The sequence below is a fragment of the Haplochromis burtoni genome, unplaced genomic scaffold (assembly GCF_018398535.1).
Source record: "Haplochromis burtoni strain Fernald_Lab_line unplaced genomic scaffold, NCSU_Asbu1 Contig_290, whole genome shotgun sequence".
Lineage (NCBI taxonomy): Eukaryota > Metazoa > Chordata > Actinopteri > Cichliformes > Cichlidae > Haplochromis > Haplochromis burtoni.
In genome coordinates this window covers 751,750-771,340 of record NW_024582651.1, presented here as the reverse complement: position 1 = coordinate 771,340, position 19,591 = coordinate 751,750, and the positions used below count along the sequence as shown (strand labels likewise).

At 36.8% G+C, this 19,591-nt stretch overlaps 1 protein-coding gene and 3 gene segments (V, D, J or C); all 4 read right to left on the bottom strand.

The window, feature by feature from the left end:
- Positions 1–19,591, bottom strand: part of LOC102302891 (immunoglobulin lambda-1 light chain) — a 62,035-nt gene that overhangs the window by 8,513 nt on the left and 33,931 nt on the right. For 2 of the 17 annotated variants that reach the window (XM_042227921.1, XM_042227920.1), the window contains exons 2-3: positions 18,131–18,460; positions 15,052–15,056 (exon numbers count right to left, since the gene is read on the bottom strand). The exons of 11 other annotated variants lie outside the window; for them this stretch is intronic. In XM_042227921.1, the coding sequence (XP_042083855.1) occupies positions 15,052–15,056; positions 18,131–18,460 (335 nt within the window). Of the gene's footprint in view, positions 1–15,051; positions 15,057–15,711; positions 16,042–16,132; positions 16,188–18,130; positions 18,461–18,543; positions 18,673–19,591 lie in introns of those variants that run through there. 4 more of the 17 variants (XM_042227914.1, XM_042227915.1, XM_005940341.2 and 1 more) reach the window with 4 other exon arrangements.
- LOC121815751 lies at positions 438–1,180 on the bottom strand. The segment is given in 2 exon segments: positions 438–984; positions 1,081–1,180. Coding segments are annotated over 2 exon segments (369 nt in total).
- On the bottom strand, positions 4,510–5,004 carry LOC121815748. The segment is given in 2 exon segments: positions 4,510–4,862; positions 4,940–5,004. Coding segments are annotated over 2 exon segments (378 nt in total).
- LOC106633600 lies at positions 6,404–12,416 on the bottom strand. The segment is given in 2 exon segments: positions 6,404–6,959; positions 12,339–12,416. Coding segments are annotated over 2 exon segments (372 nt in total).

Here is a 19,591-nt window from a genome sequence, read left to right as displayed (position 1 = left end):
ATGAAAGAGATGAGAAGAACGTCTTACACTTTAGAGAAGTGATGAGAGAGCAGACAGTCCCCAGCATGTTGTCAGTGTGAGGTGTAAACATCCTTAACTATTCAGCTGAGATGTGAAAATGATTGTAGTGAGAAGAGAAGCAACAGATAAAATTCAATTTAGCTGCATTTTTACTTCATATGAAACATTTTTAAACCTATTATGCAACTTTTATCAGTATCTGTTTAGGTTGATTCATGTGATTTACTGCAGCTAGAATGTGACAGTTATCAGAGTTTTAGGAAACCATTTGTCAAATTGCTGTTATTTAAAAACACACACACATAATAGGTTTAATTGTGTTAGATGCACATAATTTAAAATGCACATAATTGTGTACATATATATGGCAATTTGTGTTGTTGGTGGTCATTATACTCCTCGATATTTTATACTTTCAGTGATGAATGTAAAAATCAAAACAAGTAATTCAGTATTTATTAGCAGACTGTCTGAAGTGGATGAGTTTTCAATGATGAACATTAAAATAATTCAAAAACTATTTGAAGGTGGTGGGTTTACACTGAGTTTGCTGAATGGGTCTTTTGTCAGCATGTGAAAAAAAGAGCATCAAAAAGCAGAAGTAATAGTGAGGAGGTTTTTGTCACAGTGTAAATCACTGTGATACAGCATTATTGCTGTCCCATGTCTTACAGTAATAGACTGCAGAGTCTCCCTCCTGCACATTTTTGATGATCAAACGATAATCTTTTGTTGACTGATGAGTGGATGTGAATTTTGGAGAGGAGAACCCAGAACCATAGGTTGGAGAACCCCAGCTATGATAAAAATACAGCACAAACTGAGGAACTCCTCCTGGAATCTGTTTGTACCAATAGACATAGTTAGTAACAGTCCCCAGGTTACAGTCCATGGTGGCTGTCTCTCCTTTCCTCACTGGTAAAACAGGAGGTTTCTGTGTCAGCACCGTCACACCACTCACACCTGCAAACAACAAGAAGACATGGAGTCATGAGAAACACAAGTACATATGAATACAACAAATAACTACTAATCTGAAATATAAATGAGGTTCCATACATGTTAGAGCAGTGATGAGAGCACAGAGAGTCACCAGCATGTTGTCAGTGTGTGTTGAGACCTGTGACTTAGAAAGAGATTGCTCTTCTTCTGTAGGAGGAGAGGAGGTGTGAGCCGTTAAATATGTGACAGAAACTCAGAGAGACTGACAGGAGGAGGAGCTAAATCTGCGTAGTTTGCGATGTTTGGGTAATTTATGTTCAGTGGAGGGTAATTCTGTTTTTGTATTAATAAATATTGGTGATTGTGATGTCTCCCTCCTCTCCATTAAAATTGTGCTATTGCATTTTATTATGAAAAATTGTTGCTATGTCTCCTGGGTGAGGTGTTCCAGGCATGTCTGACTGGGAGGATTCCCCGGGGCAGACCCAGGATATGCATATCTCTCGGCTGGCCTCAGAACACCTTGATGTTCCCCCAGAGAAGCTGGAGGAGGTCTGGGATCCTCTGCTTAGGCTGCTGCCCCCGCGACCCAGCCTCGGACAAGTGGAAGAAGATGTATGTATGGAAGGATGGTTGCTATGTCCTTCAGGTTTATTACTGATGCTTTTACCATTACCAGTTTTATGTTTGGAAAATATGTATGAACTTCTCTGGAAATTCACATGAAACTGGAGTGTTTAGGATTAGGAGAACATTTGATAAAATGTTACGCCATTTATGAACATTAAACAACTGAATACAGAGTTCAAAAAAGAGAATAATTTTAGTACTAGAACTGTGTGGGCGCCTTTTTCATTGCAAACTTGAGCCACATGAGTTTTGTGGTATTTCTCACAAATGAAATCACTGTGATACAGGCGTTTTGATATAGTTCCCCTGATTCACAAAAACAAATACCAGTGTCGCTCATCTACATCTTGAGAGTTGAACACAACAATTAGAGGACTGACTAATTTGCGTTTACTAAAACATTTTGGTTTTAGACACTCAAATTCATTTTTGTGTTCATTTGTTTTGTTCTACAATTAATGGTTGGAAATGTTAACTCTTCAGAATTCATAAAAGCTGTAGTGTCACTCAGTTGTGTTTTGTTTGTTTTTTGTCTCAGTATTCATGATTGTCTTATGTTCTACTCAATAGTCTATGTTTCAGTGCAGTACAATGCTTACCCTCCTTTTAACTCTAAATCCACATCTAATGATGATGTAGAATTTAGTCAGTCTGAGGAGAATCCTGTTACAAAGTAAAGTGAATTGTCCTCATTGAAAAACTCTCCATCAGAGACTTGAATCATTACAGGCAGTTCCTTGAACAATTTTAGTTCAAATGCAAATGGCCTTATTGTCACACATCACACATTTTCTTCTTTTCTTACATTTAATGATGCTGAATCTATGTTTATAACTATTTAAGAGTTGAGTCTGGTGTCTAAATTTATATTACTTATACGTGCATGCATACAATGTAGGTCTGCTTTTTGTATATGATTTTGCATATGAGTAGTTATTGGCTGACAGCTGGGATAGGCTCCAGCGCCCCCCACGACCCTGAAAAGGATAAGCGGAAGCGAATGGATGGATGGATGGATGAATATGGATTTTCCCCAGTTTGCTTTGTTCATGATTTCAATGATAAATATTAAAAAAAAAATATGAACAAACAAATAACACACTATTTGAAGGTTTGTTTGTTAGAGGTGTCTTTTACCAGGTTGTGAAAGAGTCTTAAAAAGCAGAAGTATCAGTGTGGAGGTTTTGTCACAGTGTGAATCCATGTGATACTCCACTGTTAGCAGAGCTGTCCCATGTCTTACAGTAATAGACTGTGAGTCTCCTGTCTCTGCCTGATTAATTATGAACTAGGAATCAATGTTTGACGAGGATTTAGAGTTGAATCCGTCAGAGGAGAATCCTGTTCCAAATTCAAGTGAGCTGCCAGAATAGTGAAAACTTTCTGAGGAACCCCTCCAGGAACTTGTTTATACCAGTTAACATAATTCCATCATATCTCTCTATGGTGCAGTTGAGAACAGCTTCTTGACCTGAAGAAACTGTGTGGACAGCAGGTGTTTGGGTCAATATGATCACTGCATCAACATCTGCCAAGAAACTGAGAAAAGAAAATGAGTGAAAGATTTACCTAAAAATATACAGATTTTAAAATCAATAAAAAGAACATCTTACACATTAGAGCAGTGATGAGAGCACAGAGGGTCCCCAGCACTATGATAGTAGGTGGAGAAACTGATCCTGAAAGATGAGAGAGGCTGTAGTGAGAAGAGATACTGAAGCTTATAAAGACTGAAAGAGGAGGAGATTCAGAAAAACAGCTTTTAAGACTAAATTACTGATATTAATAATTCATAATTTCATACAGTGAACATTGCCATTATATGAGCATTATTGTTTCAAACTCAATGATATCATAATTTTCTTTGAATTTGCTCTACAAAAACTAATATAATGACTTAATCAGTGTATATGTCACAGTACTGGGTCTGCGACTCAGTATTTGTCTTTCAGGTTTTGGATTTATAACGTTTGATTACTGTTGTTCATGATTTTGGTTTCCTTTTAGGTTTTCAGTGACCTTAGTTCTCCCTCCCTTAGTGTTTATCTCAGCCTGTGTTTAGTCTCTGCTGCTGTGTTTTCTCTGTGCTGTTCCTGTGTTCACCGCTTCATGTCGAGTCACCCTTGTCTCTGTGTTCATTCATCTCCTGTGTCTCCCCAGTCAGTCATGTCTCCCTGTGAATGTTAGTTACCCTTGTCCCTGTGACCCATGTTCGCTCTGTCTTCGCTGTCAGTTGGATCTTCGTGTCAAATCTGTGTCTTTTACTTTGATAGTCTCGCATCCTTTGTAAATATTTCTAGTTTTGCTTCCTTCATGTCCCTGTGTGATTGCTCCCAGATGTATCTGATCCCCTCGTTACTCCCTGTGTATTTAAGCCCTGTGTTTTTCTCCGTCAACAAACAAAAACAGCAATAGAAATAAACACAGAGAAATTCACTGATCTGTATATGTTTACATTCTCTTTCTACCTCATTAACATGCTTCTGATGAACTAAAGCTGATTCAAAATAATAAATCTCTGCAACTAGCTGATCTGATCTGAGTCTTGTTTTTGTTTTTTGACTGAATTTTAGTGAAGCATGAATTAGTGAAATTATTGAACTGTAATATAAAGAGGATTTGTGTGGTCTCATTTTTCTTCGTACTGTGGCTTGAAATCAGATTAACCAGTTAATATGTTGACAATGTTTTTTCATCAATCATGTTTTACAGTACAATAATATTAAAAGCTGATGATGTGAGGTTTTATGTGTGAATAATATGTAAATATTTTGGTCCTTTGTTTATTTAAAGTGAAAGTGGAAATAAATAAAGAAATACAATAAATACATTTAACAGAGCAATGTTTAAGAACTAATTGTTTATATGGTGCACTGAGTTTGTACCCAAAACACAGAAGTAATAGTGAGGACGTTTTTGTCACAGTGTAAATCACTGTGATGCGTACTCCTTAACAGAAGTGTCCCATGTCTCACAGTAATAGACTGCAGAGTCTCCCTCCTCCACATTTTTGATCATCAAACGATAATCTGTTGTTGACTGATGAGTACATGTGAATTTTGGAGAAGAGAATCCAGAGCCATAGTATTGAGAACTCCAGTCATGACGAAACCTCACTACATACTGGGGAACTCCTCCTGGAATCTGTTTATACCACCAAGCAGGTTCATTAGTAACAGTCCCCAGGTTACAGTCCATGGTGGCTGTCTCTCCTTTCCTCACTGATAAAACAGGAGGTTTCTGTGTCACCACCGTCACACCACTCACACCTGCAAACAAGAAGAAGACATGAAGTCAAGAGAAACACATTAGTATATATGTGTGTAATATATTTCAAAGTGTTTACATGTTAGAGCAGTGATGAGAGCACAGAGAGTCACCAGCATGATGTCGACGTGAACTAAGAACTGATTTGAAGAAAAGGTGCTGGAGGAGCTATTTAATACAAGTATCAGGAGGAGGAGTTGTGTCTCCTCCTTTCACCCTATTACATCATCGTAATATTGTTTTTCTTTTTTCTTCATTTGTTTCTTAATTAGCGTCATAATCTATATATTCTAATTGAAGCATAAAATTTTTTTATTGTTGACTTACAAAGCCCTGAATTGACAGGCTCCGGGGTATTTGTCTGACCTCTTACAGCCTTGTGTGCCCTCTAGATCTTGTCGATCAAATAATCTTTTGCTTTTAAACATACCAAGGTCGAGGCTGGTTCACAGAGGTGATCGAGCGTTTGGGGTTGTAACGCCTAAACTGTGATATAATCTACACCAGGGATGGGCAACTACAGGCCTCGAGGGCCAGTGTCCTGCAGGTTTTAGATATCACCCTGGGTCAACACACTTGAATTAAAAGATTAGTTCATTACCAGCCCTCTGGAGAACTTTAACACATGTTGAGGATGTAATTTAACAACTTGAATCAGCCGTATTGGATCATGGACACATCTACAACCTGCAGGACACTGACACTCGAGGCCTGGAGTTGCCTACCCCTGATCTACCCTTACACATCAGACAGGCTCCTACTGTCAATCTTTTTAAATCTCATCTCAAAACACTTTTGTATTCATTGGCTTTTAATACAGTAAGAGAGTTTTTTGATATTTGTTTGGCATTTGGTGTTTGGTACTAATATTATGGGTTATTTGGTACTAATTATTTTGTATTTTTATACAGCACTTTGGTCAACATTGCTGTTGTAATTAAATGTGCCATATGAATAATAAAAAAAGAAACTAATGTTTAGACCATCTAACATAATTCAACCATTTCTCTGTGTTGCAGCTGAGAACGCCTTCCTTATCTAGAGTGGACAGCAGGTATCTGAATAAACACTAACACTGCATTAGCATGTGCCAACAAACACATAAAGAACATGAGTGAAATGTCTTTCTCCAAAAAGATGGGCTATGAAAGAGATGAGAAGAACGTCTTACATTTTAGAGAAGTGATGAGAGAGCAGACAGTCCCCAGCATGTTGTCAGTGTGAGGTGTAAACATCCTTTAATATTCAGCTGAGATGTGAAAACGATTGTAGTGAGAAGAGAAGCAACAGATAAAATTGAATTTTGCTGCATTTTTATTTCATATGAAACATTTTTAAACCTCATTATGCAACTTTATCAGTATCTGTTTAGGTTGATTAATGTCATTTACTGCAGCTAGAATGTGACAGTTATCAGAGTTTTAGACAACCGTTTGTCAAATTGCTGTTATTTAAAAACATGCACATAATTGTGTTCATATATATGGCAATTTGTGTTTTTGGTGGTCATCATATTCCTTGATATTTTATACTTTCAGTGATGATAGTTAAAATGTATCAAAAAGAGAAATTCAGTGTTTATTAATAGACTGTCTGAAGTTGTTGAGTTTTCATTGATGAACATTAAAATAAAAAATAACAATAAACACAGTATTTGAAGGTGGTGGGTTTACACTGAGTCTGTTGAATGGGTCTTTTGTCAGCATGTGAAAAAAAGAGCATCAAAAAGCAGAAGTATCAGTAGGGAGGTTTTTGTCACAGTGTGAATCACTGTGATACAGCAGCAGAGCTGTCCCATGTCTGACAGTAATAGACTGCAGAGTCTCCCTCCTCCACATTGTTGATGATCAAACGATAATCTGATCTTGACTGATGAGTGGATGTGAATTTTGGAGCAGAGAACCCAGAGCCATAGGTTGGAGAACTAGAGCTATGATAAAACCTCAGCACAAACTGAGGAACTCCTCCTGGAATCTGTTTATACCACCGAGCAGCACTGCCAGTAACAGTCCCCAGGTTACAGTCCATGGTGGCTGTCTCTCCTTTCCTCACTGATAAAACAGGAGGTTTCTGTGTCAGCACCGTCACACCACTCACACCTGCAAATAATATGAAGACATGGAGTCACGAGAAACACATTGACATTTAAATGTAACATGAGATCTATTCTTCAGTATATTTTAGACTCTTTACATGTTAGAGCAGGGATGAGAGCACAGAGAGTCACCAGCATGTTGTCAGTGTGTGTTGAGAATGGATTTGTAATTTGGAAAGAGATTAGACTCCTTCTGTAGAGGAGAGGAGGTGTGAACCATTAAATATATCACTGAAACTCAGAGAGACTGACAGGAGGAGGAGCGTTGGATTCGTCCCCCTTTCTCTAACCTGTATCATTAACATTATTTTCATTAACACTGATGTTGGTAATGTCTTGTTGTTTTCTTCTTCTTTTTCCCCTTTTTTCATTTCTTTTTTGTTTGTTCTTTTGATTGTTCTTTTAATTTTATAATGGTTACTATCTCCACATCTAAAGTGAGGCAGGATTATAGTTCGTTATATTTTACTTAAACTTGTGCTTTATTCAAAAAATATGCCTTGATGTAACTTTTGCTAAATTTGAATTCATCACCATCTAGAGAACACTGTTAGATATTTTTAATGATGCTGAGGTTCTTGTATATTTACCTCAATAAACGTTACGTTAGTGACTACTTTCCCACTAACTTGATCAGACTGCTTTTGCAGCTTTTCTCCCAGCACAACTCTCTCCTCCAGTCCGAGTCACCTCCTGGTAGAGGGAGAGCCTCATTAGCTGATCAGCCCCAGCTGCAGTTAAGTAGCAGAGGGGGTTGTTAATCAGCACAGGAGCACAGAGGCTGCAGCCAGAAAATACACAATGTTCAGCAACTAGAAATGCCATAAAAGTCTGAAAGTCTAGAAAATGACAGTAATGATATTAGCATTATTTACAGAAACATTAAGTTTTCAGCTTAAAATTTCCAAACTATGAAAAACCATTAACAACATCCAGTGAAAGGGAAGCACAGAAAATATATGCTGTTCCAAAAAAATTAAAGAAACACTTTTTAAGAGTATCGCATCAAGTATGTTAAATTTCTGGTCTGATCAGTCAAGTAGCAGAGGTTTGTTAGATTGTTAATCAGTTTCAGCTGCTTTAGTCTTAATGCAATCAACAACAGGTGCACAACACGGGCAATGATGAAAGAACAATCAAAACAAATGATTTTACACGTGGAAGTCACTGGCATTTTCCCCTTTTACTTTTTCTGAGTGTTTCTTCACTAGTTTTGTATTTGGTTATGGTCAGTGTCATAGCTGGTAGAATGAAGAAAAACCTGGACTCCAAATCCTCCAGTACAGTGGAGGAGTGTGTGTCTCTGGTCCAGTGGATTCCGGGTTCCTACTGGTGCACAACAATACTCATGAGGAGAGAGTATACAGGGACTTCCTGAAGACCAAGTGAACTGTAAAGGAGTAGAGTTGAGAGTAGAGCTGCAGTGAAGATTAGTTACAGAGCTGGACTCCATTTAGTTTATTTTGTTATGAGAAGTTCATAGACCAAACCAAAGAGGTAAACTGCCTTTAATTTACCAAATTATAGTGAAATGCAGCCTGAAAATATAATAATACAAATCACATTTTATAGTCCAGGGAAGTCTCATCTAATGTTACAGAGAGCTGACACGACTTCATTTGCATGAAGTTATAAAAGATACCAAGACCTGCAGATGTATCCTGGACAGGAAGAGAGGGAGGAGTAGATGTGATGCTTCATTAACTGAGAGTGAAGATTTATTTGCAAATTTACAACCGACGTTTTAAACCAGTGTCACCTTTCCCTTTGAGTTTTCAAGCAGAATTGTGTAATGATACTCTCCAGTCTACAAATATGGAAAAACAGGCATTTTCAGAGCATTTCTTTAGAGTAAAACAGTTAAATGTGGTTACACATTGATTATGTTCTCATATCTTCACCTTACTAAAATGCAACAATTTCAGGTTAGTCATTCTGAATTTATGTTAGTGGCTACTTTGAAAGTGTATTCTTGCTCACTAAAAAAGTAAAACAAATGTTGTATAGCCAATGCTTTTATTGATATATGAAAAATAGCAGTTTCTCTGAATATCTGCAAATAAACATATGACTTAAACATTTTGCTTTACTGTGATTTCTAACATGTATCATATCAAATTATAACAAATTTATGTGTATAGCACATTTAAAGACCAAAGTACACCAAAGTGCTTCCCAGTAATACCATAACACAGATAAAATCACAATATAAAAAATATAAATTACAGATATAAAATAATTACATAATGTAAATGCAGAGCCGGATGAAAATCACTCTAATTAGCCTCGGATGCTAGGTTAAACAAGTAAGTTTTTAGACATGATTTAAAAGATTGAATAGAATCAGATGCGCAAACGTCAAGAGGAAGATTATTCCATAATTTGGGTGCGGCAACAGCAAAGGCACGGTCTCCTCTAGTCTTCAGCTGAGATCTAGGTTGCACTAAGAGCAGTTGACCCGATGATCTTCGTGCTCTCTAAGGGCTATACTGACAGAGGAGATCAGCTAAGTAATTTGGCGCCCTATTATTTCGAATTTTATAAGTAAACAATAAGATCTTAAAATCAAATCGATATTTAATAGGAAGCCAGTGTAAGTTGGCTAGAACGGGGCTAGAACTTCAACATGAAGTTCTCCAGGGCTGGTAATGAACTAATCATTTAATTAACCCACCGGGCCTCGAGTCCTGGAGTTCGACGCCCCTGGGTGTGTACCTGTACCTCAGGTGGCAGAGCAGGTCAGCCACTAACCAGAAGGTGGTTCGATCCCAGGCTGCTCCAGTCGGCATACCAAATATCCTTGGGCACGATACTAACCCCATGTTGCTCTCCGATGCGTCCATCGCAGTGTGAATGTGTATGAATGGTAGATACTTAGCACTTAAGAGCTCAGAAGAAGGTGTTCGTGTGAATGGGTGTGAATGGGTGAATGAATTAGTTGTATAAAGTCCTTTGAGTGCTCAGAAAGAGTACAAAAGCGCTATATAAGAACAATTTACCCCTGGTCTATTGTGTCAGCTGTTTCCTCATGTGTTTCCACTTCCCCTAATCTCCCTTCTTTATATTTAGTCTGTGTGTGTCCTTTCAGTCTTTGTCGGATCATCTGTGTTACCTCCCTGCAGGTATTCATAGTTACCATATCATAGTTGTCTTAGTCCATTCATAGTTCCTCTGTCTCATCTCTGTCTCAGTTATTTCAGTTCTTCCAGTTTAGGCTTTCATTTAGCTCTCAGCCCTGTTTGCCTTCGTTTGAGTTCATGTTATCAGCCACAAAAAATGCTTGCCTTTTGTTTACCCCTGACTTCCATATCCCTTTGTGTCTTCACTTGTCTGACTGCACAGTTATCTATATTAATTATTTACTACAATATTAATCATGAATTTGTACAAATGATAGAAAAATATATACATTAATAATACAATAACTACAATCAATCACACCATCAGGATTACCAAAGTCATGTTTAATCCCCATGTCTGACAAAAATAATGTTCTTGAAAAGTGGTTGTAAAAGTATCAAACATTTACTAGTGTCCTTATCCTCACCTTTCTACATTTTCCTTCTGCCTTTATAAATATGTTTGTGATCACTACTAAATGTAAATGAAGATGGTCTAACTTCAGTATAGCTTTGGATTTTTGTTTAACTGCATGTTTACAACACTTCAGTTAAACTGCAGTTAGAATGTAACAGTTAGACATGTGAGTAGTGTCTATAAAATGTCTGATACAATTTCTTGCTTTTGCTGTTCAAAGATGCTCAGTTTGAACTTCAGCAGTCTTATGCCTGCATGCCTAAATGCTTTGAGTTGCTGCTGATGTGAAATGCTGGTTAGATATTTGGATGACTGTGGCGAGCAGTGGAAGAGGCATAATTAATAAAGTGGTTGCTGAATGTATGTAGTGTGACTTTACTGGTGTATAGGAATTTCTTTCACTCATGTATTAATCATGTTATTGTAATGCCTTGGTGCCACTGGATTTTAACATGTCTGACACTCATACTTAAGACAAATGGTAGGGGGTGTAGTAAGGATGTTGGGGGAAACAGGAACTCCAGAGGACCAGTCTTTTGTCTCTTCGAGGACTCTGGGAAGTAGCAAGGGAGTGTGAACCTTAAGGTGTGAAACAGCTGTGTACTGCCTTTTGTTCCTGGAGAGAGCCATGCTAGACTCAGAGAGACTCTGCTGACCGTCTGTCCCGCGGACATGCAGGGGCTCCATCAAGCTTGGTTGTCTGTTGTCTTTGTGTGTTTGGATTAAAGAATGTTAGCTACCGCTCGTCTGCAGGCTTTATTTAAGTGGAAAACTTCCACCTGGACTATACCGTTATGTGTTTTCTTTGTCTGTTTTCTCATGCATAGAGTTTGACGAGTATTATTTTGCTCTTCTCCATTTCATCAGTTATGTAAAGTTTCAAAGACATTCTTCACATTTCATTTTTGTTCTACATTAAGCTCACTCTCTGCAGAACTCTATCAAAGGTCAGTAATATTTTGAGGAAAAACAAAAAAAACATTTTGATGACTCTGTAGTGTAGTTAAAGTTTTACATTCATTCATCACAGAGTTTAAATAATTGATTGACTATTGATGTTTTGACAAATGTGAAACAGTTTCATTGTTGAAGTGTCTTTTGCACAGATGAGTCTGTGTTATAAAAAGTGTCCTAACTGTTCTGAGACGAGCATGCACAGTGGGCTTTTCTGCTGTGAGAACTGCACCAAATTGATTGAGAGAACATGTAATTTGGTTTATCTGATAATTTGTGAATTTGTTTCACTGTTTTCCTTTTTATATTTTTAATTAAAGAACAAAAACTAGAAATCCAGTATTTAAAAACACAGTATCTGAAGGTGGTGCGTTTTCTTTAGAATTTTCTTGATGGATCTATAATCTGTAAGTGATAGTCTGAAAAAGCAGAAGTACTAATGAGGAGGTTTTTGTCACAGCCTGAATCACTGTGATACGGGTGCAGAAGCAGAGTCATCCTATGTCTGACAGTAATACACTGCAGAGTCTCCTGTCTCTGCTCGCTTGATAATGAACTGGTAATCAATGTTTGATGAGGATTTAGAGTTGAATCTGTCTGAGGAGAATCCTGTTCCAAATTCAAGTGAGCTGCCAGAATGAAGAAATCTTAGAACATACTGAGGAGCCTCTCCAGGAACTTGTTTATACCATCTAACATAATTCCCATCATATCTCTCTATGTTGCAGTTGAGAACAGCTTGTTGACCTGGAGAAACTGTGTGAACAGAAGGTGTCTGGGTCAACACGATCACTGCATCAACATCTGCCAGGAAACACAGAAAAAAGTGAAGGTAAAAGTTTAACTCTAAATATGGAATTTAAAAAAAATAGGAATGAGAAGAAGATCTTACATGTTAGAGCAGTGATGAGAGTGCAGAGGGTCCACAGCATGTTGTCAGTGTGAGGTGTAAATGATCTTTACTGTTCAGCTGAGATGTGAGTGAGATTGTGAGAAGAGATACTGGAGCTTATAAAGACACAGAGGAAACCAAAGGAGGAGGTGGTTCAACAAAATTACTTTCATTCATAGATCAAATGATTGATGAGGAGTTTCACATTTCACATGTTTCTGATTCATATTCATCATTTACACTCATGTTTGTCATAAGAAACTACTCTGTGAAAAAAGTTGTTGTAAAAGAAACAAATGTTTATCACTGATGTCTTTATGCTCACACGTTACATTTTCTTTCTACCCACAGGTGTTTATGATTGATTACCAACTAAACTTTAATTTAGCTGCATTTAAAACTTCAATATAAAACGTTTGTCTTGACAGTTGACAGTTCTTCATTTAGATGTATCTATTTTACACAACCTCATTGTGTAACAAACACTATCCTTTTAGTCTGATTATTGCCACATGTGCTGCAGCTGGAATGTAACAGTTATCAGAGTTTATCACTATAGACTAGTATACATCAAATTTATATTATTAAAACAAATCACATACAGCAGCATACACATTTTTGTGTTTGTTAGCATTGTGTGTATGATCATTTGTGTTGTTGTAGATGAATGTGCATATTATTGAAATTCCTTGCTTATTTATACGCTCAGTGATAAATGTTAAAAAGAGTCACAAAAAAGTAATTCAGTGTTTATTTCAGTTTTTTTCTCGCATTGGGTCAAATCTCATCAAAACTCTGTACTTTTGTCAGTCACAACTTTAGATTGATCACTTTCCAGAATAGTCCATCACTGAATTAATGTCTTCAGTCAAATTACTTCAAACTGAATATTTTTGATGACTTGGTCTTCAGGGATGGTGAAAACTTTGTATTCATTCATCACAGAGTTGAGGTGATTGACTGTTCATGTTTTGACAAATGTGGAAAAGGTTTCAAGGTGGTGGGTTATTTGTTATTGTTAATTTATTTCAAACATGTAAACAATATACAGGTACATTTAGTAAAGAAAATAAGTGAAAGAAAAATACTATACGAAACTCAGTACATTTAAATATTGCTACCGTTCTGATTCATGTACATATATAAAGGGAGTGGAAAGAAGTACACACTTATTTAATCCCACCTCTTTGCCATAAGTTATCAGTTAATATTTAATCAGCTTCCTTACTGATATAATCTATAATAAAAAAGTGAACAGATTTCCGATATAATATAATATCACATCATGAAATTTTTTAAATAGAGACATTCACTTAATTTCGAGAAGATCATATTTTTATAATTCTTCTTAGCTCTTTTATTTTAACATGGACCAGTCTCAAAAAGCACAAGTAATAGTGAGTACCTTTTGTCCCACCCCACTGTGATACTTACTCATTATTATCATTTCATCATGTGTGTCAGTAATAAACTGAAGAGTCTCCTGTCTCCGCCTGTTTAATTATGAAGTGGTAATCAATGACACTTATAAAGACACAGAGGAGAGCAGAACTGAAAGAGGAGTTTCAGAAAAACAGCCTTCTTTTATAAAAGACTTAAATTACCAATATAAATAATTTATAAGACAAGACAAAGATAAGATAAGATAAGATAAGAAAAAACTTTATTAATCCCTCGGGTGGGTTCCTCTGGGAAATTTGGTTTCCAAATAGCACAGCACCGACAGAAGTTACAGAATGTGAGCAGAATACCATATATACACATATATAAATACAGAGACATATTTAAATAAAGAGTATACAAAAGGGATAAATAGAATAAATAGGAATAAGAATACAACGGAATTGCACATTTCAAGTATTGAAGTCTATTACACCGTTGGTTATTAACAAAAAGTATTGCACAGTGAAAAGGCACTACAGCTTACTTGTTCCCCCCTCCTTTGTCCTCCTGTTGCCCCTCCCTCTCCCCTCATACAGTGAAAATTGCCTTTGTATGAGCATTATTGTTTCAATCTCAATGATTTCATATAATCTTCTTTGTATTTGCTCTTCAAAAATTAATATAAATGACTTAAACAGTGTATATGACATGGTCCTGGGTCTGCGACTCAGGTTTTGGATTTCTATTCTTTGATTACTGTTGTTCATGATTTTGGTTTCCTTTCAAGTTCTCAGTGATCTTAGTTCTCCCTCCCGTAGTATTTATCTCAGCCTGTGTTTAGTCTCTGCTGCTGTGTTTTCTCTGTGCTGTTCCTGTGTTCCTCGTTTCCTGTAGAGTCACCCTTGTCTCTGTGTTCGTTCATCTCTTGTGTCTCCCCAGTCAGTCATGTCTCTCTGTGAGTGTTAGTTACCCTTGTCTCTGTGACCCATGTTTGCTCTGCATCCGCTGTCAGTCGGATTTTTGTGTCAAGTCTGTATCTCCGTTCCTTCTCCTGCTTCCTGTTTTACTTTGATAGTCTGGTGTTCTTTCTTAATGTTTCCAGTTTTGCTTCCTTCACGTCCGGTTATGTGTGATTGCTCCCAGCTGTGCTCTCCTCCTGTGTCTGATTCCCTCGTTACTCCCTGTGTATTTAAGCCCTGTGTTTTCCTCTGTCTATTGTTATGTTGTACAATCATACTCCCTCATTGCTATGTGTTTTCTCTGTGACACCTGATAACTTCTAGGTCTGTGTTTTTCTAATTTCCAGTTTTGTTTTTCTCAGTTGTAATATTCCGAGTTTTTGTCTCAGCAAATAAATCTGCCTTTTTCAGTTGAACCTTTTGTTTGAGTCCTGCATTTGGGTCGTAATCCTGAATGTCACAGCCATAACATGACATTATATGGTTAATAATAATAATAATAATAATAATAATGTATACTTTATACTATTGATAACCATGGGGAAATTCCTCTCAGCAGTATATTCCTCTTTCATAACAACAAATTACATACACTGATTATCTAAAAAGAAAAGAAAAAAAGAAGAAAAAACAATAGACATACACAAACACAGAGAAATTCACTCAAGGTGAAGGTAGAAAGAGAATATGTTTACATTCTCTTTCTACCTCATTAACATGCTTCTTCTCTCTGCAACTAGAGACTACAGCTTGAAATCTGATTTAAAATTAACATGTTGACAATGTTTTTGATCAAACATATTTTACACCACAATAATATTAAAAGCTGATGGCGTGAGATTTTATGAGTGAATATTTTGTGTTTATTTTGGTGCTTTGTTTATTTAAAGTGAAAGTGCAAATGAAATAAATGCAATGAATAAATTTAACAGAGCAATGTTTAAGAACTAATTGTGCGCCTTTGGTGCAGTTTGTGCACAAAAAGCAGAAGTAATAGTGAGGAAGTTTTTGTCACAGTGTAAATCACTGTGATACCCCGCTAGCAGCAGAGCTGTCCCATGTCTGACAGTAATAGACTGCAGAGTCTCCCTCCTCCACACTCTTGATGATCAAACGATAATCTGATGTTGACTGATGAGTGGATGTGAATTTTGGAGAGGAGAACCCAGAGCCATAGGTTGGAGAACTCCAGCCATGATACATCCTCAGCACATGCTGAGGACTTCCTCCTGGAATCTGTTTATGCCAGGCAGCAACATTATTTGTAACAGTCCCCAGGTTACAGTCCATGGTGGCTGTCTCTCCTTTCCTCACTGATAAAAGAGGAGGTTTCTGTGTCACCACCGTCACACCACTCACACCTGCAAACAAGAAGATATGGAGTCATGAGAAACACACTGACATTTGAATATAGCATGAGGTCTATTCTTCAGTATATTTTAGACTCTTTACATGTTAGAGCAGTGATGAGAGCACAGAGAGTCACCAGCATGTTGTCAGTGTGGGCTAAGAACTGAGTGGAGAGGTGATGGTGGAGGAGCTATTTAATACAACTAACAGGAGGAGGAGCATTGGAGGGTTTTTTGTTTTGTCTGTATTACTAATATTGTTTGTGTTCTCAATGGTGTTGGTAATGTTTTGTCATCTTCTTTTTTTCCATTGTTCATTTTTGTTTTTATTTGTTGTTTTGAATTTTGGAATAGTTACTCTCTCCACATCCAAAATGAGACAGGATTACAGTTGGTTACATTTGATACTTAATCTTGTGCTTTATTCAAAAATTAAACCTTGGTTTAAATTTTTCTACATTTAAACATATCACTGTCTAGAGAACACTGTTAGAAATTAATAATGTGACATTTTGACATTTTTGGATGATGTTGAGGTTCTTCTTTAATTACCTCACTAAAGGTTACATTAGTGACAACTTTCACACTAACTGTAAAATTATTCTGTTCACTAAAAAGTAAAAAAGAATCTTTTTAATTCAATGCTTTTATCAAGGTAATCAATTTTATAGAAAGGACACATACACAATGTTGCAGAGTTGGTGATGTTTTATATAATTTGTGAGGAGGTTTTGTGCATACAGAATTGTGTAATGTTACTTGCCAGTCTACAAATATAGAACAGCATGCATTTTCGCTGCATTGTATTTATTTCTTTACATATTTATTTGTATTTATTTAACAAAGTTAGAGCGGACATTTCACAAATGTGGTTACACGTTGATTATGTTCTTGTATCTTCACCTTACTAAAATGTAACATTTTCAGGTTTGTCATTCTAAATTTATGTTAGTGGCTACTTTGAAAAAGTATTCTAGTTTACTAAAAACGAAAACAAATGTTGTATATCCAATGCTTTTGAGTGAATGCAAAATATCAGTTCCTTTGAATATCTGCAAATAAAAACATGACTTAAACATTTTACTTGATTCTGATTTCTAACATGTAAACTTTGCATTGAGCAAACAGCACAAGCAGTAAAAAGGCATATTCTAAATGCACATTTTGGTCCTTGACTATTCATTGGGACATTCTGACATCTTGATTGTAGCAAAAAAAAAAATAATGGTAATAAATAAACAAAGAGAAATTCATGTATTCAGTGAACACACAACACCCAATTGAAAAACCTATATAGCGTGTCACAAAAGCTAAGGCACTGTGTGTGTGCATGCATGTGCGAGCATGTTAGTGAATGTGTGTGTGTGTGTATGTGTCTCTGTATACGTGACTTCCTGCTACACAATAGATGTTTACAACATCCCTAGTCATAAAAGGGTCATCTCCCCTCACCCCGTATATGGCTTAACCCCCTTTAATGGTCCACTATATACAAGGTACAGGGGAGCCCATAAACGGCAGGAAGTAAACATTCCTTACTAAATAAGGAAACCAGAATCTTACATGGAACGTGCCTGCATTTTAAGGCAAGGTTTAAAATTTTAAACACAACAACGACAACTTTCAACACAATCACTCCAAAACTAAAGCCCATTCAAAATAAAAACTCTCCGCAACTAGAGGACCTGATCTGAATTTGATGCAGTCTTATTTTATTTTTGACTTAATTTTAGTAAAGCATGAATTAGTGAAATGATTGAACTGTAATATAAAGAGGATTTGTGTGGTCTCATTTTTTCTTCTTACTGTGGCTTGAAATCAGATTAAGCAGTTAACATGTTGAGAATGTTTTTGATCAAACATGTTTTACAGTACAATAATATTAAAAGCTGATGATGTGAGGTTTTATGTGTGAATAATGTGTGTACATTTTGATGCTTTGTTTATTTAAAGTCAAAGTGGAAATGGAAAAAAAAATACAATTAGTAAATTTAACAGAGCAATGTTTAAGAACTAATTGTGTGCCTTTGGTGCACCGAGTTTGTGCACAAAAAGCAGAAGTAATAGTGAGGAAGTTTTTGTCACACTGTAAATCACTGTGATGTGTACTCATTAACAGAGCTGTCCCATGTCTTACAGTAATAGACTGCAGAGTCTCCCTCCTCCACATTTTTAATGATCAAACGATAATCTGTTGTTGACTGATGAGTACATGTGAATTTTGGAGAGGAGAATCCAGAGCCATAGTATTGAGAACTCCAGCTATGACGAAACCTCACTACATGCTGAGGACTTCCTCCTGGAATCTGTTTATACCAATATGCAGGGTCATTAGTAACAGTCCCCAGGTTACAGTCCATGGTGGCTGTTTCTCCTTTCCTCACTGACACAACAGGAGGTTTCTGTGTCACCACCGTCACACCACTCACACCTGCAAACATCAAGAAGACATACAGTCAAGAGAAACACACTGAAATTAGTATATATGTGTGCAAAATAAGTCAAAATGTTTACATGTTAGAGCAGTGATGAGAGCACAGAGAGTCACCAGCATGATGTCGACTTGAACTAAGAACTGATTTCGAGAAAAGTCGCTGGAGGAGCCATTTAATACAAGTATCAGGAGGAGGAGCTGTGTCTCCTTTCTCCCTATTACATCATCGTAATATTGTTTTTCCTTTGTCTTCATTTATTTCTTTATTAGCATCATAGTGTATATATATAGACTGAAACATATAAACAGAATAATTGGAAAAATATACCAAGGCCTGCAGAAGCACAAAGGGAATAATACCTACATTAAAACAAAAAAGAACTAGACATACAAATAACAAAGTAGAATTTATCTTCTATGTGGGTGACACACAAGCTCAACAGACTGGAGAGAATTTGGTTAGAAAAAATTGAATTTCTGTCTTTGTTACACCTTGAAAGGAATGTGAGTCACAACAGCAGGAGGCAATGTGGTCACATGAATGACACCTACTCACAAAATCTTTGGACATGAAAGTTCAAATATTTTGGGACGATACATGTTTAACTCTAAGAAAGGAAATAGGTGGCAAAATCCCTGTAGATCCCATGATGCTGTATCTTGGAGTAATTAAAGGGTATATAAAGGATATCTTTATGAGAGGATGGGTTTCTTGCAAAGGTCTAAAGGAGACACCTTTTCACAAAAGTGGAAGGAATGGATTGCATTCATGTGTCATGGTCCTGGGTCTTCTGCACATTGTTTTGTGTTTTTCATTCAACTTCTGTTCTTGTTAGATATTACCGACTGGTTATATGTAATGGTTTTAATGTTAATGCAAAACAACAAATGACAGCAGAAAGATGCAGAAAGGTTTAGTTTCATAAGTGGACTTCATTTAGTGTTCTTTAACAGTAAGTTAGGTTTAGGCAAACATCGTACCGTGCTCAGCTGTCTCTGAATGATCAAAGGATATGAACTGAAACATCCATCCATCCATCCATTCGCGTCCGCTTATCCTGTTCAGGGTCGCGGGGGGCGCTGGAGCCTATCCCAGCTGTCATAGGGCGAGAGGCGGGGTACACCCTG